This window comes from Leucopleurus acutus (genome assembly GCF_964270905.1).
Source record: "Leucopleurus acutus genome assembly, chromosome: 14".
NCBI lineage: Eukaryota > Metazoa > Chordata > Mammalia > Artiodactyla > Delphinidae > Leucopleurus > Leucopleurus acutus.
The window spans coordinates 34,029,155-34,052,472 of record NC_139156.1 but is presented as its reverse complement, the minus strand read 5'-3'; the positions used below and the strand labels follow the sequence as shown (position 1 = coordinate 34,052,472).

General features: G+C 41.4%; 1 protein-coding gene across 4 annotated transcripts in view; it reads right to left on the bottom strand.

The window, feature by feature from the left end:
- IDE (insulin degrading enzyme) overlaps window positions 1-18,931 on the bottom strand; it is a 112,851-nt gene extending 93,920 nt beyond the window's left edge. For 2 of the 4 annotated variants that reach the window (XM_082855031.1, XM_082855028.1), the window contains exon 1: window positions 18,782-18,931. In XM_082855031.1, coding sequence (XP_082711157.1) covers window positions 18,782-18,879 — 98 coding nt within the window. In that variant the 5' untranslated portion in view covers window positions 18,880-18,931. The remainder of the gene's footprint in view (window positions 1-18,781) is intronic. The other 2 variants (XM_082855030.1, XM_082855029.1) reach the window with 2 other exon arrangements.
- Window positions 18,932-23,318: the final 4,387 nt, after the last annotated feature.

Genomic DNA, 23,318 nt, shown 5'->3' with positions numbered 1-23,318 from the left:
TCTTCCACAACACTATGACCAATCCATAAAAGCAACGTTCAAATATCCAAGACTATTAGGTAAAAGAGCAAACTCACTTTGTGTTGCCTCAGCAGGCAAAACTAAGTTTAATGGTGGAAGGTGGAAGGAGAGCTACTGATGCTTAGGTAACTGATGAACAGTTAGAATAGTCGTCACTGACTAGGTCGTGTCAGAAGCACCTGACCACCTAGTATTAAAGTAGAGGCTTGAATACTATTCACAATGTGATTCCCAAACTATTTTTTTAAAAAGAATATATGCTTTCCTCTACTGAAATCTTATAGAACTATAAATCATAAAACTAAACTACTCTGGTTCAAGAGGAGCAGAGGAAGTCAGAGTCCCCACCTCACCATCTCAGGGCCCCTCAGTGGCAGTGATACTGTCAAGCATTCCCAAGACTCCGACAGTACAGTTTAAAAGTTAATACAGAATCCCAACATGGATGAATCTTGAAGACCTTATGTTAAGTGAAGTAAACTAGTCACAAAAGCACAAAGACTGTTTGATTCCACTTATATGTGATATCTAGAGTAGTCAAATTCAGAGACAGAAAGTAGAAGGGTAGTTGCCAGGGGCTGAGGGGAAGGTGGAATGGGAAGTTACTGTTTGCCGGATACAGAGTTTCAGTTTGGGAAAATGAAAAAGTTCTGGAGATGGATGGTGGCGATGGCTGCGCAACAATGTAATTACACTGATGTGATACAGTTAGTGCCACTGAACTGTACACTTAAAAATGGTTAAAATGGTAAACTTTATGTATATTTCACAATTAAAAACAATAAAAAACCATTAAAATCAGTCAGGATGTTAGTGTGCAAAATAAAATAAAAATACTAACAAAAGAAACGAACTGTATTAGAAATTAACATAATCATACTGAAGAGGGTGGGAAAGAAATGAACTAACTTGAGACTTCCCTGGTGGCTCAGTGGTTAAGAATCCGACTGCCAACGCAGGGGACACGGATTTGAGCCCTAGTCCAGGAAGATCCCACATGCCACGGAGCAACTAAGCCTGTGTGCTACAACTACTGAGCCTGAGCTCTAGAGCTCGTGAGTCATAACTACTGAGTCTGCGTGATGCAACTACTGAGGCCCGTGCGCCTAGAGCCTGTGCTCCGCAACAAGAGAAGCCACCACAAGAAGCCCGCACACCACAATGAAGAGTAGCCCACACTCACTGCACCTAGAGAATGCCCGCATGCAGCAATGAAGACCCAATGCATCCAAAAATAAATAAAGTAATTTTAAAAAAAGACAGTGGGCTTCCCTGGTGGTGCAGTGGTTGAGAGTCTGCCTGCCAATGCAGGGGACACGGGTTCGTGCCCTGGTCCGGGAGGATCCCACATGCCGCGGAGCGGCTGGGCCTGTGAGCCATGGCCCCTGAGCCTGCGCATCTGGAGCCTGTGCTCCGCAACGGGCCACAACAGTGAGAGGCCCGTGTACTGCAAAAAAAAAAAAAAAAGGTAACTTCTAAAGAAAAGACAGAAATGAACTAACTTTAACTGGAAAATAGTATTTTGACTGGATACAATAAAGACAGAAATTACTGTACATAAATGTTATGATATAGTTATCAAAAGTGTTTCTTACAGAGGTGGGGGCTAGCAATTATGAAAGCACTTTATATGTATACCAGAACTGATCAAATAAGTAAATAAATTGTAGATAATGAAATCCAGTGTACTCGTCGTTAGAGGAAGAAACTATAAATAGGGAAAAAGAAAAGACTAAAATAAGGTTTGTAATACTAAATTGGAATCAGAGATATCAATACAAACTCATGATTTGGAGTATATCTATCCAGATTTAGAAACATAAATATGTTTATGTGTGGGGGTAGCTAGACTATCCACTAAACGCAATGACACCTCAGTGACCGTAAGTACATCTAGTGTCCAGACTGTGATCCCTAAACATCACTTTCCAATAAAAAGAATCAAGTAGTTGATTTCAGGGATAGGGCAAAGAAAATACGAAATGAGTCTGGAACACCTTATAGTGCCAGAAGTAAAGTAGTTCTCTAAAAAAGATGGGGGCTTATTGAAAGTACACAGGAGCCAACCCAAAGGCATTCCTAATGGCCAAAGCTAGAACAATTTGTTCAACACATAAATAATGATAGCAATGAATTTTAACCTGTCGAGTAAAATAAGTATCTGTGAATCCATACTGAAAGAAATAAGTAAACAAATGAGGGAGAAAAACATTTCTCCCTCACAGAATTTCAATTAATAAATAAAGAGGGAAATAATCATCTTTAAGTGCAGTACTAACTGTTGCAGAGATCTACTGGTGGATGCTAAAAAGTAAGGTCAAAAAGGATTTGCACAGTCCCAAAGTATCTCCTCCAAGATATTTATCAACTACAAAGGTAAAGATATTAATTTCTTGTTCTTGATAATTATACAATGATTAAGTACAGGGGAAGTGTATTATTTCTGCAACTTTTCTGTAAGTCTAAAATTAGTTCAAAATAAAAAGCTTTTTAAAAATTAAAAATACATCTGTATCCAGACCCTCTGTCCCCACCAAAAAAAAAAAAAGTTAATGCATTGGGATGTCTACACTACATTATAGAAGATGCGAAGAGCCAGGATTCTATGCTACTAGAAGGCCAAAGGTAGAAAAAAACAAAACTAAATTAAACTAAGTAAGTGTTTATCAAACGCTTTCCTAAGGATATGGGTACATACATTTTTCGTTTTTCTTCTCCCGCATCCCAGGACCATCAAGCAAAAGTTCTCAGTACTGGGCATTTAAAGCACTTGTTTTATTTTTATTTCTTTTATTTTATAATTACTCATATAATAAAAGAAACAAAGTTATCTATGCTAGTTGTATATAGTTTTTTTTAAGTATGAGGAATACAAATTACCTAGATTCCACCACCTAAAGATAAACACATTTTTAATGTACCTCCTTCTAGAAAATGTGCTTATATACTTTTCCAACATAAATGGTTACAAATTTAAGTCCAACAACCCACTCTGCACCTACGACTTCCTATTCAAACAGCACCTGTTTTACAGCCACCAACCAGAAAACCCCTAGGAAAAAAGACAAGATAGTGTTGTTTTTGAGGACATGGTTACCCAAATCCTTTTCCATCACTTTCTATTCCCTGAATTTTATAGACAACATACAAAGTTAGGCCTTGTACTCAGCTCTATTTATAAACTTTAGGGTATTTAAAATAAAGGCTAATGCAAATTTCAAAATATCCCCATTCCTGAGTGGGGTGAGGAGAGCAGAATTGCTCTTGGTGGCCCAGCATGGTAGTTGAGGCCCAAGCAGGGTTAAGGAGGCATGCATACTTTTGAGAAAACAGCCTCAAGCAGGGTGTCAAAGCTCTCACAGAATAAAAAGGGCAATGACTCCTGGGGCAGCCCAACACAGGGTGACAGTGCCCAGGAAGCACCTCAAAGGGAAGGGGGCGGCAGCAATGATGAGATGTTGGTTACGTCTAGCAGGATGGATTAAATAAGTGTATTTATTAAGAATAATAAGAACCAGGGTCCTCACTATCAGGGCAAAGAATTACAAACACGGAAAGGAAAAAAGCTAAAATGAACTTTGTAGTCTTTGATTGGAATTGGAGGTTATCTGTATGGCTCATGGATTTCAATATACACAAATAGACAGACAGGAAATAAATACAGATGTTAACGTGGGTCTGTGTACAGAATATCTGTCTATATCTACGTATCTGTATCTATATCAAATACCTATTTATGTATATACATGTATCTCTGGCTCCGTCTAATAAGAGGGCCAGGCAGTAGCCATCTTCCTCCTCTTCCTCCCCAAACAGCAGATGAGTACATTTAGCACCTAGAACTTGGTTTCTAAATTTTATTCTCCACTAAAAGGAACCAGTGTTCCTTGGAGAAATGGTTGATTCCAGGACTGGGACAGGGAAATGAGATGATGAGCCTGGTATATCTCATTGTGCCAAAAAATAAAAAAATACCAAAAGAAAGATGGATGTTAAATGGATACAGGAGCCAGCTTGAAAGGGTCCCCACTGCCCATGTGTGGGACAATCTGAGCATCAGATTAAATCACGATAGTAACAGAGTAAAGCTCTTTAAATAAAACAGGACAACACAAGTCTATACTGATATAAATAAATAAAATGAATAAGTTGAAAGTTTGATGAGGAACATTACAGTTACATAGTTTTAAAGCATCTCCCCTGAAGATATTTAGAACAAAGGGAAAAGAGTAATTTTACCGTGGAGAAGCCTGGGAGGAACTATCTTAAAGTGATCAAAGTAAATATAGCCAATAAAGGACAAAACTGAGTGTCAACTGATAGGATGCAATGAAAACATACACTGCATCAATTTTGTGATATTTCTGCCAAAGCTGGGTAACCTGCATTTGATCATGAGGAATAATCAGAAAAAACCAAATTAGGGACATTCTAAAAGTAACCGGTCTGTAAATTCTAAAAGAGTCAAGGTCATGAAATGCTTTGGCTGTGGAATTTCCCTTCTGAAGAGACTAAAGAGACACGACAACTAAAGATGACGCTAATTCTGAAATGAATCCTTTCATTAGGTATCCTTCAGTAAAGGATAAAACTGGACAACTGGTGACATTTGAATGGGACCTGAGATTTAAATGGCAGTAATGAATCAATGTTAATTTTCTGATTTTAACGATCATATTGCGGTTATATAGGAGAATGTCCTTGTTTACAGGAAATCACACTAAAGAATTACGGAGTGACAGGGCATCAAATTGGCAGCTTACTGTCAAATGGTTAAAGAAAAAACTCTGTTTAATATATTTGCAATATTTTCAATGCCAAGTATGAAGCTGTTTTTAAAATACATCTCTTTTTTTTTAATTAATTAATTTATTTTTAGCTGCATTGGGTCTTCATTGCTGTGCGCGGGCTTTCTCTCTAGTTGCGGTGAGCGGAGGCTACTCTTCCTTGTGGCGCGCAGGCTTATTGCAGTGGCTTCTCTTGTTGCAGCGCACGTGCTCTAGATGCGCAGGCTTCAGTAGCTGTGGCGTGTGGACTCTAGAGCACAGGCTCAATAGTTGTGGCACACGGGCTTAGTTGCTCTGCGGCATGTGGGATCTTCCCGGACCAGGGCTCGAACCCATGTCCCCTACATTGGCAGGCGAATTCTTAACCTGTGCCACCAGGGAAACCCAAAATACATTTCTTCATACCTATTCATAATGAAGTCAAAAAATTAGGAACAGAAGGGAACTTCCTCAACCTGATAAAGGGTATCTATGAAAGAGCCACAGCTGGCAACATAATTAAAGGTGAAAGACTGTTTTCACCCTAAGATCAAGAACAAGACAAGGATGTCCACTCTTGCCATTTCTATTCAACACTGTACTTGAAGGTTCTAGCCAGGCCAATTAGGCAAGAAAATGAAATAAAAGGAATCCAAATTGGAAAAGAAGAAGTAAAACTAGCTCTTTTCACAGAAGACATAATCTTGTATATAGAAAACAAAAAATCAACTGTACTTCTCTATAATAGCAATGAACAAACTAAAATTGCAATAAGAAAACAAGTCCATTTACAATAGCATCAAAAAATGAAACAGAAATAAATTTAACAAGGAAGTAGAAAACGTATACAGTGAAAACTGCAAAACGTTGTTGTAAGTAATTAAAGCAGATCTAAATAAATGGAAAGAACTCCATATTCATGGATTAGAAGATTTAATATCTTTAAGATAGCAATACTCCCCACAGAGATCAAAATCCCATCTGGTTGCTTCTTTGCAGATATTGACAAGCTCATCCTAAAATTTGTAAGGAAATGCAAGGGACCCAGGATAGTCAAAACAATCTTGAAAAATTAACACTATGTTATATATGAAAATTGTTAAAAAAGTAAATCCTAAGAGTTCTCATCACAAGGAAAAAGTGTTTTCTCTTTTTTAATTCTGTTTTTTAAATTTTTCTATATGAGATGATGTTCACTAAACTTATTGTGATAATCATTTCACGATGTATGTAAGTGAAATCATTAGGCTGTACACCTTAAACTTATACAGTGCTTAATAATATGTCAATTATATCTCAGTAATACTAGAAAAAATAAAATAAAATAAAACATTTAAGAAAAAAAAAAAAAAGAATGAAGATGGAGGACTCACACTTCCTGACTTCAAAACTTACAATAAAGCTATAGTAATCAAAGTAGTGTGGTCTGGATAAGGACAGACTTACATATTAATAGAATAGATTGAAACCCTCACCCTTACAATCAACTGATTTCTGACAAGGATACCAAAACAATTCAATGGGGGAAAGAATAGTCTTTCCAACAAATGGTGCTGGGACAATCAGACATCCACATGCAAAAAGATGAAGCTGGACTCCTACCTTACACCATATACAAAAATTAACTCAAAACAGATCAAAGGCCTAAATGTAAGAGCTAAAACAATAAAACTCTTAGAAGGAAACATAAGGGTAATAATGTATTAGCCATCAGCAGAGCACACAAAAACCACCGAGTAGCCCTAGGGAAGAAAGGAAGGTGGGAAAACTTTCACCAACCAAATAAAGAGGAAAAAAGAAAGCTAATGTTTGTTTTCATTTCTTCTTGTTTGAAAAGCAAAATCTCAAATGCACTTGCTCCATAAAAACAAATCTTTTAAGTTCAATTAAAAACAAAGGATTTCATTCTTTTTTATGGCTGAGTAATACTACATTTTGTGTGTATGTGTGTGTGTGTGTGTGTGTGTGTGTGTGTGTGTGTGTGTGTGTGTGTGTGTGTGTACACCACATCATCTTTATCCACTCATCTACTGATGGGCACTTAGGTTACTTCCACATCTTGGCTATTGTAAATAATGCTGCAATGATCATAGGACTCCATATATCTTTTTGAATTAATGTTTTCATTTTCTTCAGATACATACCCAGAAGTGGAATTGCTGGATCATATGGTAGTTCTATTTTCAATATTTTGAGGAACCTTCATACTGTTTTCCACAGTGGCTGCACCAATTTACAGCCCCACCAATAGTGCACAAGGGTCCTCTTTTCTCCACATCCTAACACTTCTTCTTTGTTGTCTTTTTGATAATAGCCATCCTGACAGATGTGAGGTGAGATCTCATTGTGGTTTTGATTTATTTCCCTGACGATTAGTGATGAGCATCTTTTCATGTGCCTGTTGGCCATCTTTATGTCTTCTTTGGAAAAAATATCTATTAGATTCTCTGCCCATTTTTTTTCTTTTAGATTTTTTTTTTGATGTGGACCATTTTAAAACTCTTTATTGAATTTGTTACAATACTGCTTCTCTTTCATGTTTTGGTTTTTTGGCCCCGAGGCATGTGGGATCTTAGCTCCCCAACCAGGGATTGAACCCCCACCCCTTGCACTGGATGGCGAAGTCTTAACCACTGGACTGCCAGGGAAGTCCCTCTCTGCCCATTTTTTGATTGGGTTGTTTATTTTGATGTTGAGTTGTATGAGTTCTTTGTATATTTTGGATATTAACCCCTTATCGGATATATCATTTCATTGTAGCATGATTTACAATAGCCAAGTTATAAAATAATCCAAGTGCACATCAATAGATGAATAAAGATGTGAGAGATACATGTGTGTATGTGTGTATGTTTATGTGTGTGTGTATATATATATAAAACAATGGAATATTACTTAACCATAAAAAAGAATGGAATCTTGTCATTTGCAACAACATGGATGGACCTAGAGGGTATTATATTAAGTGAAATAAGTCAGAGAGACAAATACTGTATGATTTCACTTGTATGTGGAATCTAAAAAACAGAACAAATGAACAAACAAACAAACAGATACAGAGAACAAACAGGTGGTTGCCAGAGGGGAGGGGGCTAGGGGAGGAGAGAAATAGGTGAGGGAGATTAAGAAGTACAAACTCCCAGTTACAAAATAAATGAGTGATGGGTATAAAATGTACAGTGTGGGGAATATATTCAATAATTATGTAATATCTTTGTATGATGACAGATGGTAACTAAACTTATCGTGGTGATCATTTTGAAATGTAGAGAAATATCAAATTGCTATATTGTGTAACAGGAACTAACATAGTGTTACAGGTCAATTATACTTCAAGAACAAACAGGGACTTCCCTGGTGGTCCAGTGGTTAAGACTCCTCACTCCCAACACAGGGGGCCCAGGTTCAATCCCTGGTTAGGGAACTAGATCCCGCATGCCACAACCAAAGATTCCACATACTGCAACTAAAGATCCCGCATGCGGCAACAAAGACCCTTCATACTGCAACTAAAGACCCAGCGAAGCCAAATAAATAAATAAAATATTTAAAAAAAAAAAACTCCCAGGAAAAGAGGTCAGATTTGTGGTTACCAGAGGTGGAGGGATAGGGGAAGGGAGAATTGGATGAAGGCAGTCAAAAGGTACAAACTTCCAGTTATGAGATAAATAAGTACCGGGAATGTAATGTACAACATGATAAATATAATTAACACTGTTCTGTGCTATATATGAAAGTTGTTAAGAGAGTAAATCCAAGAGTTCACATCACGAGGAAAAATATTTTTTTCTATTTCTTTAATTTTGTATCTATATAGATGATGGATGTTCAGCGAACGTACCGTAGTAATCATTTCAGGATGTATGTAAGTCAAATCATTATGTTGTACACCTAAGACTTACACCATGCTGTATGCCAATTAGATCTCAATAAAACTGCAAGAAAAAAAATAAAATGGAAATACGCAAAGAACAATCAAAAGAAAGGGGAGAAAAAGAAAAGTTATGTGTCCATTTTTTTGTCAAAGTTCTGCAAAGGGTCTCTTCAAAAATTTGTTGCTTTAACCATTTGCTAAAATGATCTGTAAAATCATTTAATTCTCAAGTATTTAGAATCCTGCAACTCTAGAGCTGGATGGAAGAGTGGAAGCCATTCAGATCATCTTTCTCAATTTTGTAGATTTATTTTACAAATATGTAGATTCATACGAAAACCCAAATCTACACTTTTCTGTTTAGGAAATCATTAGAAGATCTTTAAAAGGTTATCTCCCATGTGCTCTCTTTCTCAAGAAGTTACTGGAATACATGTTTCAAATATACCATATATCTTTTGAATGAAGAAGCAAACCAAGATAGAACAAAATATGAGATTCAGGAAATTCATTATAGGAGAGAAACAAAGGGAAATTCCAGGCAACCACTTTACAGCAGGCCTGGAGCAAAACTAGTTCAGACTGCAGCTCAGGGGAAAGTGTCTGGAGGGAAAGTCTCCAAGGAAAAAATATGGAATCAATAGATCATTTAATAAGTTTGGTCATGTGAGAAATGGTACTAAGTGGCTATGGAAGCAGCTGGGAAGAAGCAGAAATAAGTAAACAGAAAATGACAAAAGGCAAAAACAAAAATATGAACAAGAAAAAGAATGTCATCAGATTACACTACTTAGCCTGGCAGTGAATAATATTTGCAAAGGCATAATAATATAAATACAGAAGACTGCTATATCCAAAATCTGTGATATAACTAGTTGGTAAGATGGAGCAAGAAGGAAGGATAAGGGAAGAGAATTAAATCTTTATTACCGTAAAAACAAATCAACAGATAATTCCTAAAATTAAGAAATCAAGGAATAACAGTATTAGCATATTATTTGGAAATATTAAAATAAATTTCAAAATAAATAGCTTAAAAAGTTGAATGTGGGGACTTCCCTGGCGGTCCAGTGGTTAAGACTCTGCCCTTCCACTGAAGGGGACGCAGGTTCCATCCCTGGTTGGGGAACTAAGATTCCTGCATACAGCACAGTGCAGCCCCCTCCCCACAAAAAAAGTTGAATGTGGTTGCCTCTGGGAGCAGGGAACTGCTGTTTTTGCTGTAAACCTTTTAGTACTATTTAACTCTTAAAACTCTGCCTGTATTACTTTGGTAAATATAAAAATTAATTTTTAAAATCAGCCATGTATTAAATAGATTCATTTAAGTTTTCCCTTAAAAGGCAGAATGTTGGGCTTCCCTGGTGGCGCAGTGGTTGAGAGTCCGCCTGCCGATGCAGGGCACACGGGTTCGTGTCCCGGTCCAGGAAGATCCCACATGCCGCGGAGGAGCTGGGCCTGTGAGCCGTGGCCGCTGAGCCTGCGCGTCCAGAGCCTTTGCTCCACAACGGGAGAGGCCACACAGTGAGAGGCCCGTGTACCACAAAAAAAAAAAAAGGCAGAATGTTTGATTCTTAGCATATATGCAGTAGGTCATGTGTTCTTCAGAAAAAAAATCACCAGTGCAAATACTGAATTCAGAATCTCATTCCTTAAGAAAGTCAATTACACATTAGGTTTGCCCCACAAGCCATTTTTTTTGTATTTAATAGACAGAAGAAAACAAAAACAAAAACAAATGAGTTGCAGGGCCCATTATGCTAGTCACTGAATTGTTGGATATTTTTTATCCAGTTATTGAAAGTGAACTTGGATCCTTTGTGACAAAAAGCTCCATGATAAGCAGTATTATCTTCCTTATAAACTGATCTTGAGTGAGACTTCGTTGCTATACTACAAAGGCAACTATACAGCTATTTAAAAAATTAAAACTATTAAAGAGCACCGATTACAAACATTGATATGTATCACATGAGCTGTCAAAGGAATATTCTTTATTATATATCACTTCATAAGACAATTATACAATCTCTACTGCCAGCAACTCCATTATACTAGCATCATGACTCCAACTGATTATGAGAAACTGCCTATTCTCAGAGCCAAAGTACAGCTAGAGAGCAAGGCAAAATCCCTTCTGAGGTTCTAACAGAGATTAGAGCTTTTAAAAATATAAGGTCTCAGATTCATGGAGTTGGGAGGAACTTGAAAGATGATCTGGTCCAGCACCCACAACCACACGGCCAAGCTCATGGCAGACCAAGACCAGAATCCAGTTGAACTGAGTCTTTGTACAATATGTAGAGCCCTTTTCCACCCCACTGTCCTGTCCCTTATGTCCTATCCCTTTTCAAACCAACGTAGTTCCTACGAATAACTCAGACCTGCAAGAAATCTTGGAAATACACTACCACCTCTAATTTCTTTATAAGAGACACACACACAAATACTAATTACTGGCTACACTGACATTAGGAGAATGGAAATGGCAAACTGTAAGCAAAAACTGAATTATATTTATGGTTAGGGCTTCCTACTTCCAGGAGCCTGTGTCCCCGTCAAATTCATCCAACAAATAATGGACTCCTACTATGTGCCAGACACTGTGCTAGGTGCCAGGCATACCATTACAGGGACCCTTGCTCCTTCAGAGCTCCTGTCCCCACATATAACTCTACATGTCCTAAAATAAAGTAGCCTGTAACACTGGGCAAAGGATCATGAAGATTTTTTTAAAAAATAAATTTATTTTATTTTATTTATTTTTGGCTACGTTGGGTCTTCGAAAGCTGCGCGAGTGCTTTCTCTAGTCATGGCAAGCGGGGGCTACTCTTCATTTCAGTGCGCAGGCTTCTCATTGCGGTGGCTTCTCTTGTTGCAGAGCACGGGCTCTAGGCATGTGGGCTTCAGTAGTTGTGGCACGTGGGCTCAATACTTGTGGCCTGCGGAACCTAGAGTACAGGCTCAGTAGTTGTGGCACATGGGCTTAGCTGCTCTGCGGCATGTGGGATCTTCCCAGACCAGGGTTCAAACCCGTGTCCCCTGCATTGGCAGGCAGATTCTTAACCACTGCGCCACCGGGAAGTCCCATCATGATTTTTTAATTGAACTCTTCCCTGAGCTACCAATCCACAAACTGGATCATCATTTTGGTTCTCTTTCTGGATGTTTAAGGACTGCTCAGTCTGGTCCACTGTCCTGAGGGGCCTCGAGTTATCCAACTTCCCAATACAGGCAGCTCTTGAAGTGCCAACCTGACTGCACTGCTGTGCTCTGCCGCTGCACCTGACCAACCTGTTCTCTTGGTATGCCTTTAGAACACCAGCCACCCAACAGGTAGCACCGACATCTCACCTGCCTGGACTTCTTCCCACTGCCTGCAGCTGAATGTCTCCACAACAGCCTTCTCTACCCTGCTGGTCCCTCCTAGCTAATTTCAAAGTCACGCAGGCCCAAGTCCTTAGGCCTCTTTGATTCCTCCATCTCCCCCCATACCCAGTCAAAGCTGCTGAATCTTCTTTCACACATATCTTCTGCAGACATTCTCCTTTCCTTGTTATTTGCACTACTACTTTATCCTCTGTCGATCTCTGACTGCATTTCAACTGTGCTTCCAAAAATAGCCAGATTAATTGTCCACAATCACAGCTTACGTGTCACTACTACTCAAAAGGTATCTGAGGCTATTTCCTGTACGATAAAATCTCACTGTGCCTTGATTATACTGTGAATTGAACAATATACACATCTAAGCCTTTGCTAATACCATTCCTTCTATCTAAAATATTCTTTCTCTTCCCCTTCTCTGTTGACCCAAATTTTATATTCCCTTCAAAAGCATTTGCCTACCACATTCTCTGTGAAGCCCTCCCTGATCTCACTGCTGGAAGAGCATTCTGAGCAGAGGGACAACAGTGCAAATAATCTGAGCAAGAGCGAATCAAGCAAGACCAGTGCAACTGGATGAGGTGAGAGCATTTTGGAAACAAAATCAGAGAGGTAATGCAAGGCCAGACGCCACAGGGCCCTCTTAACCGCTATAAGGACTTTAAGTCTGAACAAAATGGGGATCAACTGCAAGGTTTTCTATATTCCCTACAAAGATGTATGACTTGGATTTCAAAAAGATCATGTTGCCAGTGGTGACAAGAGCAGGTTATATGTAGAGTGGCAGGTGCAGAAGCGAGGAAACTGGTTAAGAGGCTATTATAGTAATCTGGGTAAAAGGGTGATTAGAACCAGGGTGGTGGCAGTGAGAAGAGTCTGAATCTGGATGTATATGCTGACTGGATGAGGGCTATGAGAACAATAAAGGAGTTAAGGATGATTCCAAGTTGTTAGCCCAAACAAGTGGAAGAGCAGAGGTGTCGCTACCTGAGATAAGGGAGAAGACGGTGGCAGGGGCAGGTTTTGAGGTAGAAGATTTGGTGACAGGTTTTGGACATGATCAGTTTAAGATGTATATCAGAGGCTTCCCTGGTGGCGAAGTGGTTGAGAATCTGCCTGCCAATGAAGGGGACATGGGTTCAAACCCTGGTCCGGGAAGATCCCACATGCCGCAGAGCAACTAAGCCCATGTGCCACACTACTAAAGCCCGTGTGCCACAGCTATTGAAGCTTGCACACCTAGAGCCTGTGCTCCGCGATGAAGGGGAGCCCCCACTTGTCGCTAAAGAAAGCTCGTGCCCAGCAACGAAGACCCAAAAAATGCACAAAAAAAAGGATGCATATCAGACATACAAAGGAAAATGTTGAGTAGAAGTTTATTACTTAAATCTGAAATTCGGGGAGAGGTTCTGGCTACCAGTACACATTTGGGAATTGCCCGAATACAGATCAAGCCAGTTTCATAAAACTTCTGTGATGATGGATATATTCTATATCTGCACTGCCCCATTTGGCAGCCACAAGCCACATATGACTTGAAATGTGGACAGGGTGACTGAGGAACTGAATTGTTAATTTTAGTTAATTTACAGTTAAATAAGCACATGTGGTAAGTGGCTACAAATTGGACGAAACACATATATGTGATTGGATAAGAACCCTGGTGAGTGTAGGTAGAGAAGATTGGGTACTGGGACAAGCCTACCACATGGATTATTTGTGATAGGAAAAAAAAAAAACTCAAATCTCCATCAACAACAGAATAAAAAAATAATTAGTGACATTTTCACATAAGATTGTCTTTCAACAGTGAACACATACATCTATGTGAATGAATCTCAAAAACACTGTTAAATGAAAAATAGTAACTCAGAGAAAAAAATTTTCCATAAAGGTCAACAACAGACAAAACTAAACAATGTACTGTTTAGGAATACATTAAGATTGATAAAGCAATAAAGAAAAATCAAGGGAATTAATATCCAAATTCAGGATAACATCATCTCTTCAGGGGAGGTGAGCACAAAGGGCTTCAAAGTTACCAGAAATTTCCTAAACTAGATGGTGGGTACACAGGTGTTCATTTTGTTATTCTTCTTTGTCCTATACACTCTGGCATGTATAATATTAAACAATTAAAAGAGTAAAAAATTATGAGGCAGTATATGGTTAAATGTAAAATGGGTATTTCAAAATATCTTAAAATCATTAAGTTCAGAAAAAGGAAAGATAACTGTGTGGCCTGTATAAGGTCTAAAAAGGACAGGTTGAGTCATACAAAGAAAAGAGGGAAAGGCATTCTAGAATGGGAATCAACAGGTCATGTACAAGAATCAGTAAATTAGTGAGTCTGACCAGAGAAGAATGAAGTTAGGTTGAAAAGTTGGGCTAAGACCAGCTTATGAGATGCTTAAATGCTGGGTCGAGAAGTTTGGACTTGATCTTGAAATAGTGCATAACCACTGATGGTGTCTAAACAAGACAACAGCAGTGATAAGCATCAACTAATAGGAAAATAGGAGGCTGGAAAAATCAGTTATGAAACTTGAAGATGTGAGATGTCAGGGAAGATTTATTATGGCCTGAACTAGGATCCTGATGGATAATCAAGTTTACTCCAAGAAACTTTAAGAAGAAAGATTGAAGAGAGTTTGGTCTTGGGAACAGGCAGTGAAGGGAAAAGAGAGATTCATAGATTACTCCAATTTTCAAGCTAAACTGAGAAAACGATAACACCAACATATGCAAAACTAGGAAATTAAACAGAGAAAACCAGTGTTGAAGGAAGACCATTAATTCATTCATGGGATAAATATGTCAAGCAGTGTGATATCTTCCCCTTAGGGAACGGCCTGTGAGTCCTACTTTTTTCTTTCTTTCTTTTTTTTTTAGTTACATACTTTTAATGGGCAAAGAGAAAGTATACAGTTCTTTGGGAAGAATAAAAGCTTTTATATCTTTTAACTCTATAAGAATTTTATAAGTACCATTTTATTTTATTTATTTATTTTTAAATTTATGTACTTATTTATTTATGGCTGCATTGGGTCTTCATTGCTGTGCGTGGGCTTTCTCTAATTGCAGTGAGTGGGGGCTACTCTTCATTGTGGTGTGCGGGCTTCTCATTGTGGTGGCTTCTCTTGTCACGGAGCACGGGCTCTAGGCACGCGGGCTTCATTAGTTGTGGCACGCGGGCTCAGTAGTTGTGGCTCATGGGCTCTAGAGTGCAGGCTCAGTAGTTGTGGCGCATGGGCTTAGTTGCTCCGTGGCATGTGGGATCTTCCCGGACCAGGGCTCGAACCCGTGTCCACTGCATTAGCAGGCGGATTCTTTTTTTTTTTTTTTTTTAGCAGGCGGATTCTTAACCACTGTGCCACCAGGGAGGCCCAGTACCATTTTAAAAGAAGAGTACTGTGGGGACTTCCCTGGTGGTCCAGTGGCTAAGACTCCACAGTCCCAATGCAGGGGTCCTGGGTTCCATTCCTGGTCAGGGAACTAGATCCCACACGTGTGCCGCAACTAAAGGTCCTGCATGCCTCAATGAAGACCTGGCGCAGCCAAATAAATAAATAAATAAATATTTTTTTAAAAAAAGAAAAGAGGAAAACATGATCTACTAATTTTTAGAAAAAGAGTACTGTGAAAATAATACTGAGTTGCTTTTCAAAATAAATTGAGAGAAGGAACAGAACACAAAAATGGAGATGTTCAGTGAAAGGTCAGAGGTGAAGGAATGGACGAGTCACTACATGACCGAACACTCCTTGAGGACAGAATTTATAACTGACTGTCTTTGCATCCCCCACAGCAATGAGCACAGTGAGTGATCACTACAGAACAGACATTCAAGTAAGGCTGAATGAACAGACAGAAGAGTGAGGGCAGACTGAAGACAAGCCAGTTAGGAAGACCCTACCCGAGCCTTCAGAACCCAACATACCTTAGAGGATCTAACCGTATGGAAAGAGAGAGTTCAGCCTTCTCACCCTGGCTGAAAGGTAGGCTGAGCCTCTGGTACCTGTTTAGGAGATCTAAAATACCAACAGGAAAACGGAAAGGAAACCCATTCTCAAGGAAACATATACTGAACTTCTGCTCCCCACATTACTCCCTAATGAGACCGTGCCCAACTCTAACCTTTAAGGCAGATAGGCAGAATGTAACTTTTTATGTTTATGGCTAATGCTAAAGATATTCAAGGGCATCCGGTCCTTTTAACTTGTTAAAAGACATTGTTCTGGTTAAAAGTGGTTTAAAAGCCTGAATCTTAATAGGTAGCCCCACCTAGCAAACCACTGTTTCTTAAGCCTGTAGAACAGAGAAATGCAAAGTAGAGCTACCTGCAAAGTGAGATGACTGATGCTCAGGTGTTTCAAGTGGTTGCCAGGAACTGGGCTATTACCTCCAGGTTCCCCTAGGTTCAGATGATTCTGCAGAGCTCCCGTTTATCCAATATGGCTGAACAGAGAACAATGAGGCTGCTTTTTAAATGAACTGATCTTATACAAATGCTGTAAGACCACTCCTTTCTCAAGAGGTTAGAACAGGAAACGAATGCCCAAACACTGGCAAAGGCAGTATAAAATAACAGTTAAGAGCTCAGGCTCTGGCACCAGACAGACACAGGTTAAATCCCAGCTCTTCCAGTAAATAGCTATGTAACCATCTCAGTTAACGCATTCGTCCTACTATGTAGAGTAGGACTGAGTACCTTCCTTAAGATCGGAATATATGGTAACTGCCGGTGTTAGTATGTTCCTTCCTAAAACTACACCCTGATCCCTTTGATTGGACCTGCATTTTCCTTACTAGCCTCAGCCACTAATTTTTAGTGTAGAGCTTTCTAAATGGTTGATTCCATTTATTACGCTTTGAGTCTCGAATTTCCCTCTCTGAGAACCACCATATTTTGAAGCTCTGGTTGTTCAACCCATGCCCTGGACTTCATCAATGAAAGTGAAGAACAGTGGCAGAAAACCATAGAGAAAAGTGAACTGTAAGTTGAACATATAAACCTTTTAGTTGTATAAAACTTAAAATTGATGCTTTCTTTAAAATCGCAAATTCTGTACGCTGGAGATAAGGTGGAGCAAAACACAGCCTATTAGCAACAATTTTAAAAAGTGTTCTGACATGAAGGAGGCCCAGGGAGGTACCCCGCCTATGCTCAGCACCTCCGCTTCCCTTTCTAAACTCAGGGATCGTTTTGCATGTTGTAGTGGATTCTGGGGTGTAGGAGGAAACAGAAGAGGGAAAAGAAGTTCCACAGATTCTTCATTTGCATTAGGCCTCCTTTAGTACCATTACTACTATCCTAGTTCAGGCAGTAAAGACTAAGGCCCAACCAGTTTCTCTGCCTCAGGCCTCTCCAGTCTCTTACAATCCTGCACACAGCTACCAAACTAGTTTCCTAAACAACCAGTTTCATTAGATCACTTCCCACCTCAAAAACTCCTAATGGCTCCCTACCAATTATTAACCAGAAAAAGCCCAACTAAAATCCAAAGGTCAAGCTAGTATTATCTTACTTTTATAACACAGGACTTGTTTCTTCCTAATTCCCCCAAGGAAATTCTCTAAGGCTCCGACTAATCTGCTCACCGTCCTCCCAACACAGACAGGCTAACCTGCACACCTAGGTAGGATTACACCCACCTTCTGCCTTCCCTTCAAAGGTCAGCCCAGACCCCCTCCTCTATCTTTGTCCCGCACCATGCTCCTAAAACACATCCTGCGCAGCTTCTGACCCTCTCAGTTGGCTATGCTCTCGTGGCATCTCAAACCGCTCCAGCAATTATGAAGGCAGACCATATTACACAGAGGGTCATCACTGTACCCTGCACTTATTAGGTCCCAGATAGTTGTTAAACCAGACGAAGAGTTCAAATAATGTACCTAAGTAGGGCAAGACAATACTGCCCATCTTTGCCAATTCCTCTTTATTCACAGTAAAGGGTATTCAGCGCTCGCTACAACGCTGAAAATTTCTAGTACACACAGAGCAGCCAAGTGGAGAGAGCACGCCACCGGATGGCAAAAACCTGCGTCCCAATCCTGGTTTCTGCCACAATCTCTCCTGGGCCTCGGTTGTCTCAGGTGTAAAACAAGGGAGCTGCGGTGAAGGATCCCAGGGTATCTTTCGGCTCCCAAATTCCCTCCCACAGTAAAGCCAATACTCGGCTACTCGCTAAGGCGGAGGCAGGCAAACTTTTACACTTCCCAAGGCTGGCATTTCCACAGAGGAGTGGAAACTCAGTCCGCAGAAGAAAAAGCGGAGCTGAGAGGAGGGTGAGAAGCGGTCTCCCTGGACTCGGATCCTTTACCCCATAGCAAGGGACAGTCCGCCTCGGCTTCCCAGTCACTCACAGGAAGACTCTCCCCAGAGTGGCGCGGCCCTGCGCGGCTCCCGGCAGCGGGCCGGGGTGACTGTTCGCGCTCGCGCCCCGCGCCCCCCGCACTTGTGACACACGCCCGCTGACCCCGGGTCACAGCCTCCGCCCGCCCTCACCACCCGAGGGACACCCTCCTCTCCGGGCAAGGGCCCTAGCTCCCGCCCCGCGAGCAGCCCTTCCGGGCCCCGTGCGGCCTCAGTGCGGCCGTCCGGGCCCCAGGCCGGCGGGACAGGCGGCGTGAGGGGCGGCGGCGTTAAGTGCTGAATCACCACTTTGCAACCCGAGCTCCAAACCACCGTGACCCAAGGGCCCCGAGGGCCCAGGCGCTCCGCTCGGCTCACCCACAGAGGCGCTCCGGAGGGGGCAGGCGGGCGCCGAGGACCGAGCGGAAGGTGCTGGACAGCGCGGAGTGCAGCAGCCACGTTAGCCGGTACCGCATACCCCAGCGCAGCCGCCGGGACCACAGCGAACGCTTCCTTCTTGCGCCGGAGCCGGCCTTGCTCACTGCGCATGCTCAGTCCGCCGCGCCGCGCCGGCTCCCGGGAGCCTCCGAGCGGCCGCCTCCCCGGGTTTTGCCTGGAGCCCGACAGGGCGGGGACGGAGGGCAGCCAGGGCCGGAGCTAGCGGGCGGGACGGAGTCTGGCCAGGGAGCTGTGGGAACCCAGCCATCAGGCTTCCCGGGGCGGGGAGGGGCCCGGCCGGCTCACGCCAGGCGCACGCGTGAGGGTGGCGATGTGTATCTGGCTCTGTGTTAGCAGGGGTCAGGGGGCTCACGAATACCGTGAGGACACAAGGGATCACGTTTGCGGAGGCGCCCTCATTGGCTGTCGGCCCCGGCAGTGCAGGTGTTGGAACAAGGTCGGCGAACTAGGCGACCTCGCACAAAACCAGTCGGCGGCGGGCGCGCGGCCCGCGGGCTCCCTCTAGAGCGCGGTGGGGACGTGGACCGCGGGGTAGGGGACCGGGAAGAAGTTAGACTCGAGGGCCCCCCCAGATGGAGGCCGGGACCCTGGGAGGAGTTTCCATCCTGGGAAACTAGCAGCCCTTCAAAGAGCAAGGTGGAGATGGGACAGGCCACAACAAAACAAGGCTTTCGGGGGTTTACAAATCTAGAATAGAAACTACCGCTCTGTACTACTACTATATATTTTTTAAAAACATTTATATGTAGTACTACTACTATTGTTAGTGTACTTCAGTCACTATTCGTAAGACAAGACTTTTTTCCTCCCGATGGCTTTCTGCTGTTTTGCACCCGAAAATAATTTAATAGTTGTTATGAATCTGACTTTCCGTTACGTTATTTTACAGGAGTCTTTAAAGAAAAGCGAAATTAGGGTCAGCAACTCTCTAGCTTAAGTGCTTTTAGGTTCTTGATGTGGCATACCGGAGACTACAGCCGAAGACAGTGCTCAGAATCCTATTATAGCTTCAAATGGGAATTCAGGAGAAGGATTCCTTAATCAAGTGGTTACTTCATCAAAGAGGTACTCGGGCATCTTTTTTTACCAATTTCTGCTAAAGGCAAACGTTGGATGGACGAAAACTGAGATAGCAGAGAGAAGGAAGCACTCCTAGTGCAGTGTAAGGTAAAATTTCACAATGTTACTTTCTAGTTCCAGCCCATCTGTATTAGTTTCCTGTGGTTGCCATAACAAATTACCACAAATTTAGTGGCTTAAAACAACAGAAATTTATTCTCTCACATCCTGGCTGCCAGAAGTCCAAATCAAGATGTTGGCAGGGCTGCACTCCCTGCAGAAGGTCTTAGGGGAGAATCTGTTCTTTGCCTCTTTCAGCTTCCGTGGCTTGAGGCCATATCACTCCAATGTCTGCCTCCGTCTTTACATTGCCTTCTCTTCTGTGTCTTTCTTCTTTTGTCTCTTATTAGGACATTTGTCATTGGATTTAGGGCACAATCAGGTAATCCAGGATGATCTCATCTCATCCTTAACTTAATTACATCTGCAAAGACACTTTTTCCAAATAATGTAACACTTACAGGCTACTGGGTTTAGGACGTAGACATATCTTTTGGGGGGCCGTTACTCACCCCACCTTTCTAGCCTCTACACCTGCCATCCACCAACTCCAATTCACACAGCTGTCACAGCTAATTGATGCTTACAACAATACTAACTTGTCAGTGCTCTTTCAAGCCCTATTGAAAAGGCATTGCCTTTACAAAACTTTCCTTCAATTCCATTCCTCACATACCCCATTGGAAGTAACACTCTGATCTGAGCCGCCACTCTCTAAAGGCATTTATTTGACTCTTAACCTTCCATATGGGTAAGAAGCAGTAGATTAGGAATGATGTCTTTATCATTTTTGTATATCATCTGGCAGCAAGCACAATGCTTAGGCAATGCTTGTCAAGTGCATGTTTGCTGAATCTTATTAAGCCTCTAGATGTAACTACCATTTATAGGAAATACAGGGGACAAATGTGTTAACTTACACCATAAGGATACAATCAGCAAAGTTTAGAATGTTTGGAACATTACACAACAAATGACTCTATTACTTTGACAAATAAATTGCAAAATAAAAAAGAGGAAGGAGAAGCCTATGGATTAAAAGGGACTTAGAATTGTCAAGCTATGACAAGCTGTTATAAAATTTGAATGAAAATGCAAAGGGCCAGGAAGACCCAAGCCAATCTTGAAGCAGAATCAGAAACACTTACGCTACCAAATTTTTTTCTTTTTTCTTCTTTCTTTTTTGCCACACCACGAGGCTTGTGGGATCTTAGTTCCCTGACCAGGGATTGAACCCGTGCCCTCGTCAGTGAGAGCACAGAGTCCTAACCACTGGACTGCCAGTAAATTCCCACCACCAAATATTAAAAGTTACTATTAAGCTATAGTAATTGAGATAATATGTTAATGGCATGAGGGCAGACAAATAGGCCATGGAAAACTATTTAGTAGTATTTACTAAAGCTGCACACATGCATATGTTATGACCCAGCAATTCCACCTTTATACTCAGAAATGTGAACACACATCCACAAAAATACATGCACTAGAATGTTCATAGCAGCATAATTATTAATAGTCCCAAACTGGAAACAGTTCAAATGCCATCAAGAGTAAAATGCACAGGAAAAGTAAACTGGGGAATAGTCACACAATGGAATACTATACAGTGATGAAAATGGACATACAAAAATTACACTGGACAATATGAATGAATCTCACAAACGTGATGAAAGAAGCCAGACCCAAAAGAGTATATACTATATGCGTCCACGCTCTTTCAAGCCCTATTGAAACCAGACCAAACTAATCTATAGTATTAGAAGTCAGGTTAGCGAGTACTCTGGGGTCTGCAGTGACTGAAAGAGAATGCAGGGAGCTTGTTTTACATGGGTGTGTTCAGTTTTTGAAAATTGAGCTTATAATTTGTATACCTTTCTTTTTGCAATACTTCAATAAAATCTTCAAAAACAGATTGTCTTCAAAAATGCAAAGCAAGAGGGCTTCCCTGGTGGCGTAGCGGTTGAGAGTCCGCTTGCCGATGCAGGGGACATGGGCTTGTGCCCCGGTCCGGGAAGATCCCACATGCCGCGGAGCGGCTGGGCCCGTGAACCATGGCCACTGAGCCTGCGCATCCGGAGCCTGTGCTCCGCAACGGGAGAGGCCACAACAGTGAGAGGCCCGCGTACCACAAAAAAAAAAAAAAAAAGCAAAGCAAGAAAAGAGACATTAACCAAATGAAATGCTTGGTTCTTGTTTAAATCCTGATTTGAACAAACCATTGTGGAAAAGAAATGTTTATGAGACAATTAGGAAAGTAAGAACACTGACTAGAATTTTGATGATATTAAATAATCAATTTGGGGGTTATGTTAGTGGCTGTTCACAGCAACTTTTTTTTTTTTTTATTTGCGGTACGCGGGCCTCTCACTGTTGTGGCCTCTCCCGTTGCGGAGCACAGGCTTCGGACGCGCAGGTTAAGCGGCCATGGCTCACGGGCCCAGCCACTCCGCGGCATGTGGGATCTTCCCGGACCGGGGCACGAACCCGTGTTCCCTGCATCGGCAGGCGGACTCTCAACCACTGCGCCACCAGGGAAGCCCCATGAACACTTTTTTAGTGCTTGGAAGAATGTTTAAGTTATGTTAAATAAAAATTCAGGTTGTGAAACTACATATTTAACTATGATTTCAATTATTAAAAACATAGACATTGGAAAGAAATACATCAAAATATTAATAGTAATCACTAGGTAGTGGCAATCTATTATATATATATATATATATATATATATATATATATATATATATAGGAGTTTAAGAAAGAAAGAACAGAAAAAAAAAAAAAGGAAACCAGTAGAAATATTCAATGGATACTTCAAAATTATTTTCCAGAACTGAAGGAAATGAGTTGCCAGCGTGAAAGGATTCACCAAATGTCAGCTCAGTGGGTGAAAATAGATGCGCACCAAGTCAGATTATTGCAGAGTTTCAGCACGTTGAAGGGAGAGAGAAGATTATTTAAGGTTCCAGAGAGAGAGAGAGAGAAAAAAAAAAAAGAGGCCACAAACAAATGACTGGGAGTCAGAATGGCTATGGACTTCTCAGCAGGAGCAGAACCTAGAAAACACTGTCTTCAAAGTCCTGGGGCAGCAATGCCCTTGTCCTAATGGTGGCACAAAAGCAGGAGAGTTCCCACCCTTCAGGGGCTATATGTGGTTGCACAATAGGTATATCAGAAGTAACTCATATAAATCAAAGTCTGGAGGGCTCTTCCCACGTGTTTTTCTCTGTGTGAAACCCCTGGACCTTTGCACATCCCAGAGTGTGAGTTGTGGGGGGGATCTGCAACAGTAATCAAGGTTGAAGTTTCCACGTGGAAGAGGAACTCAGGGTCA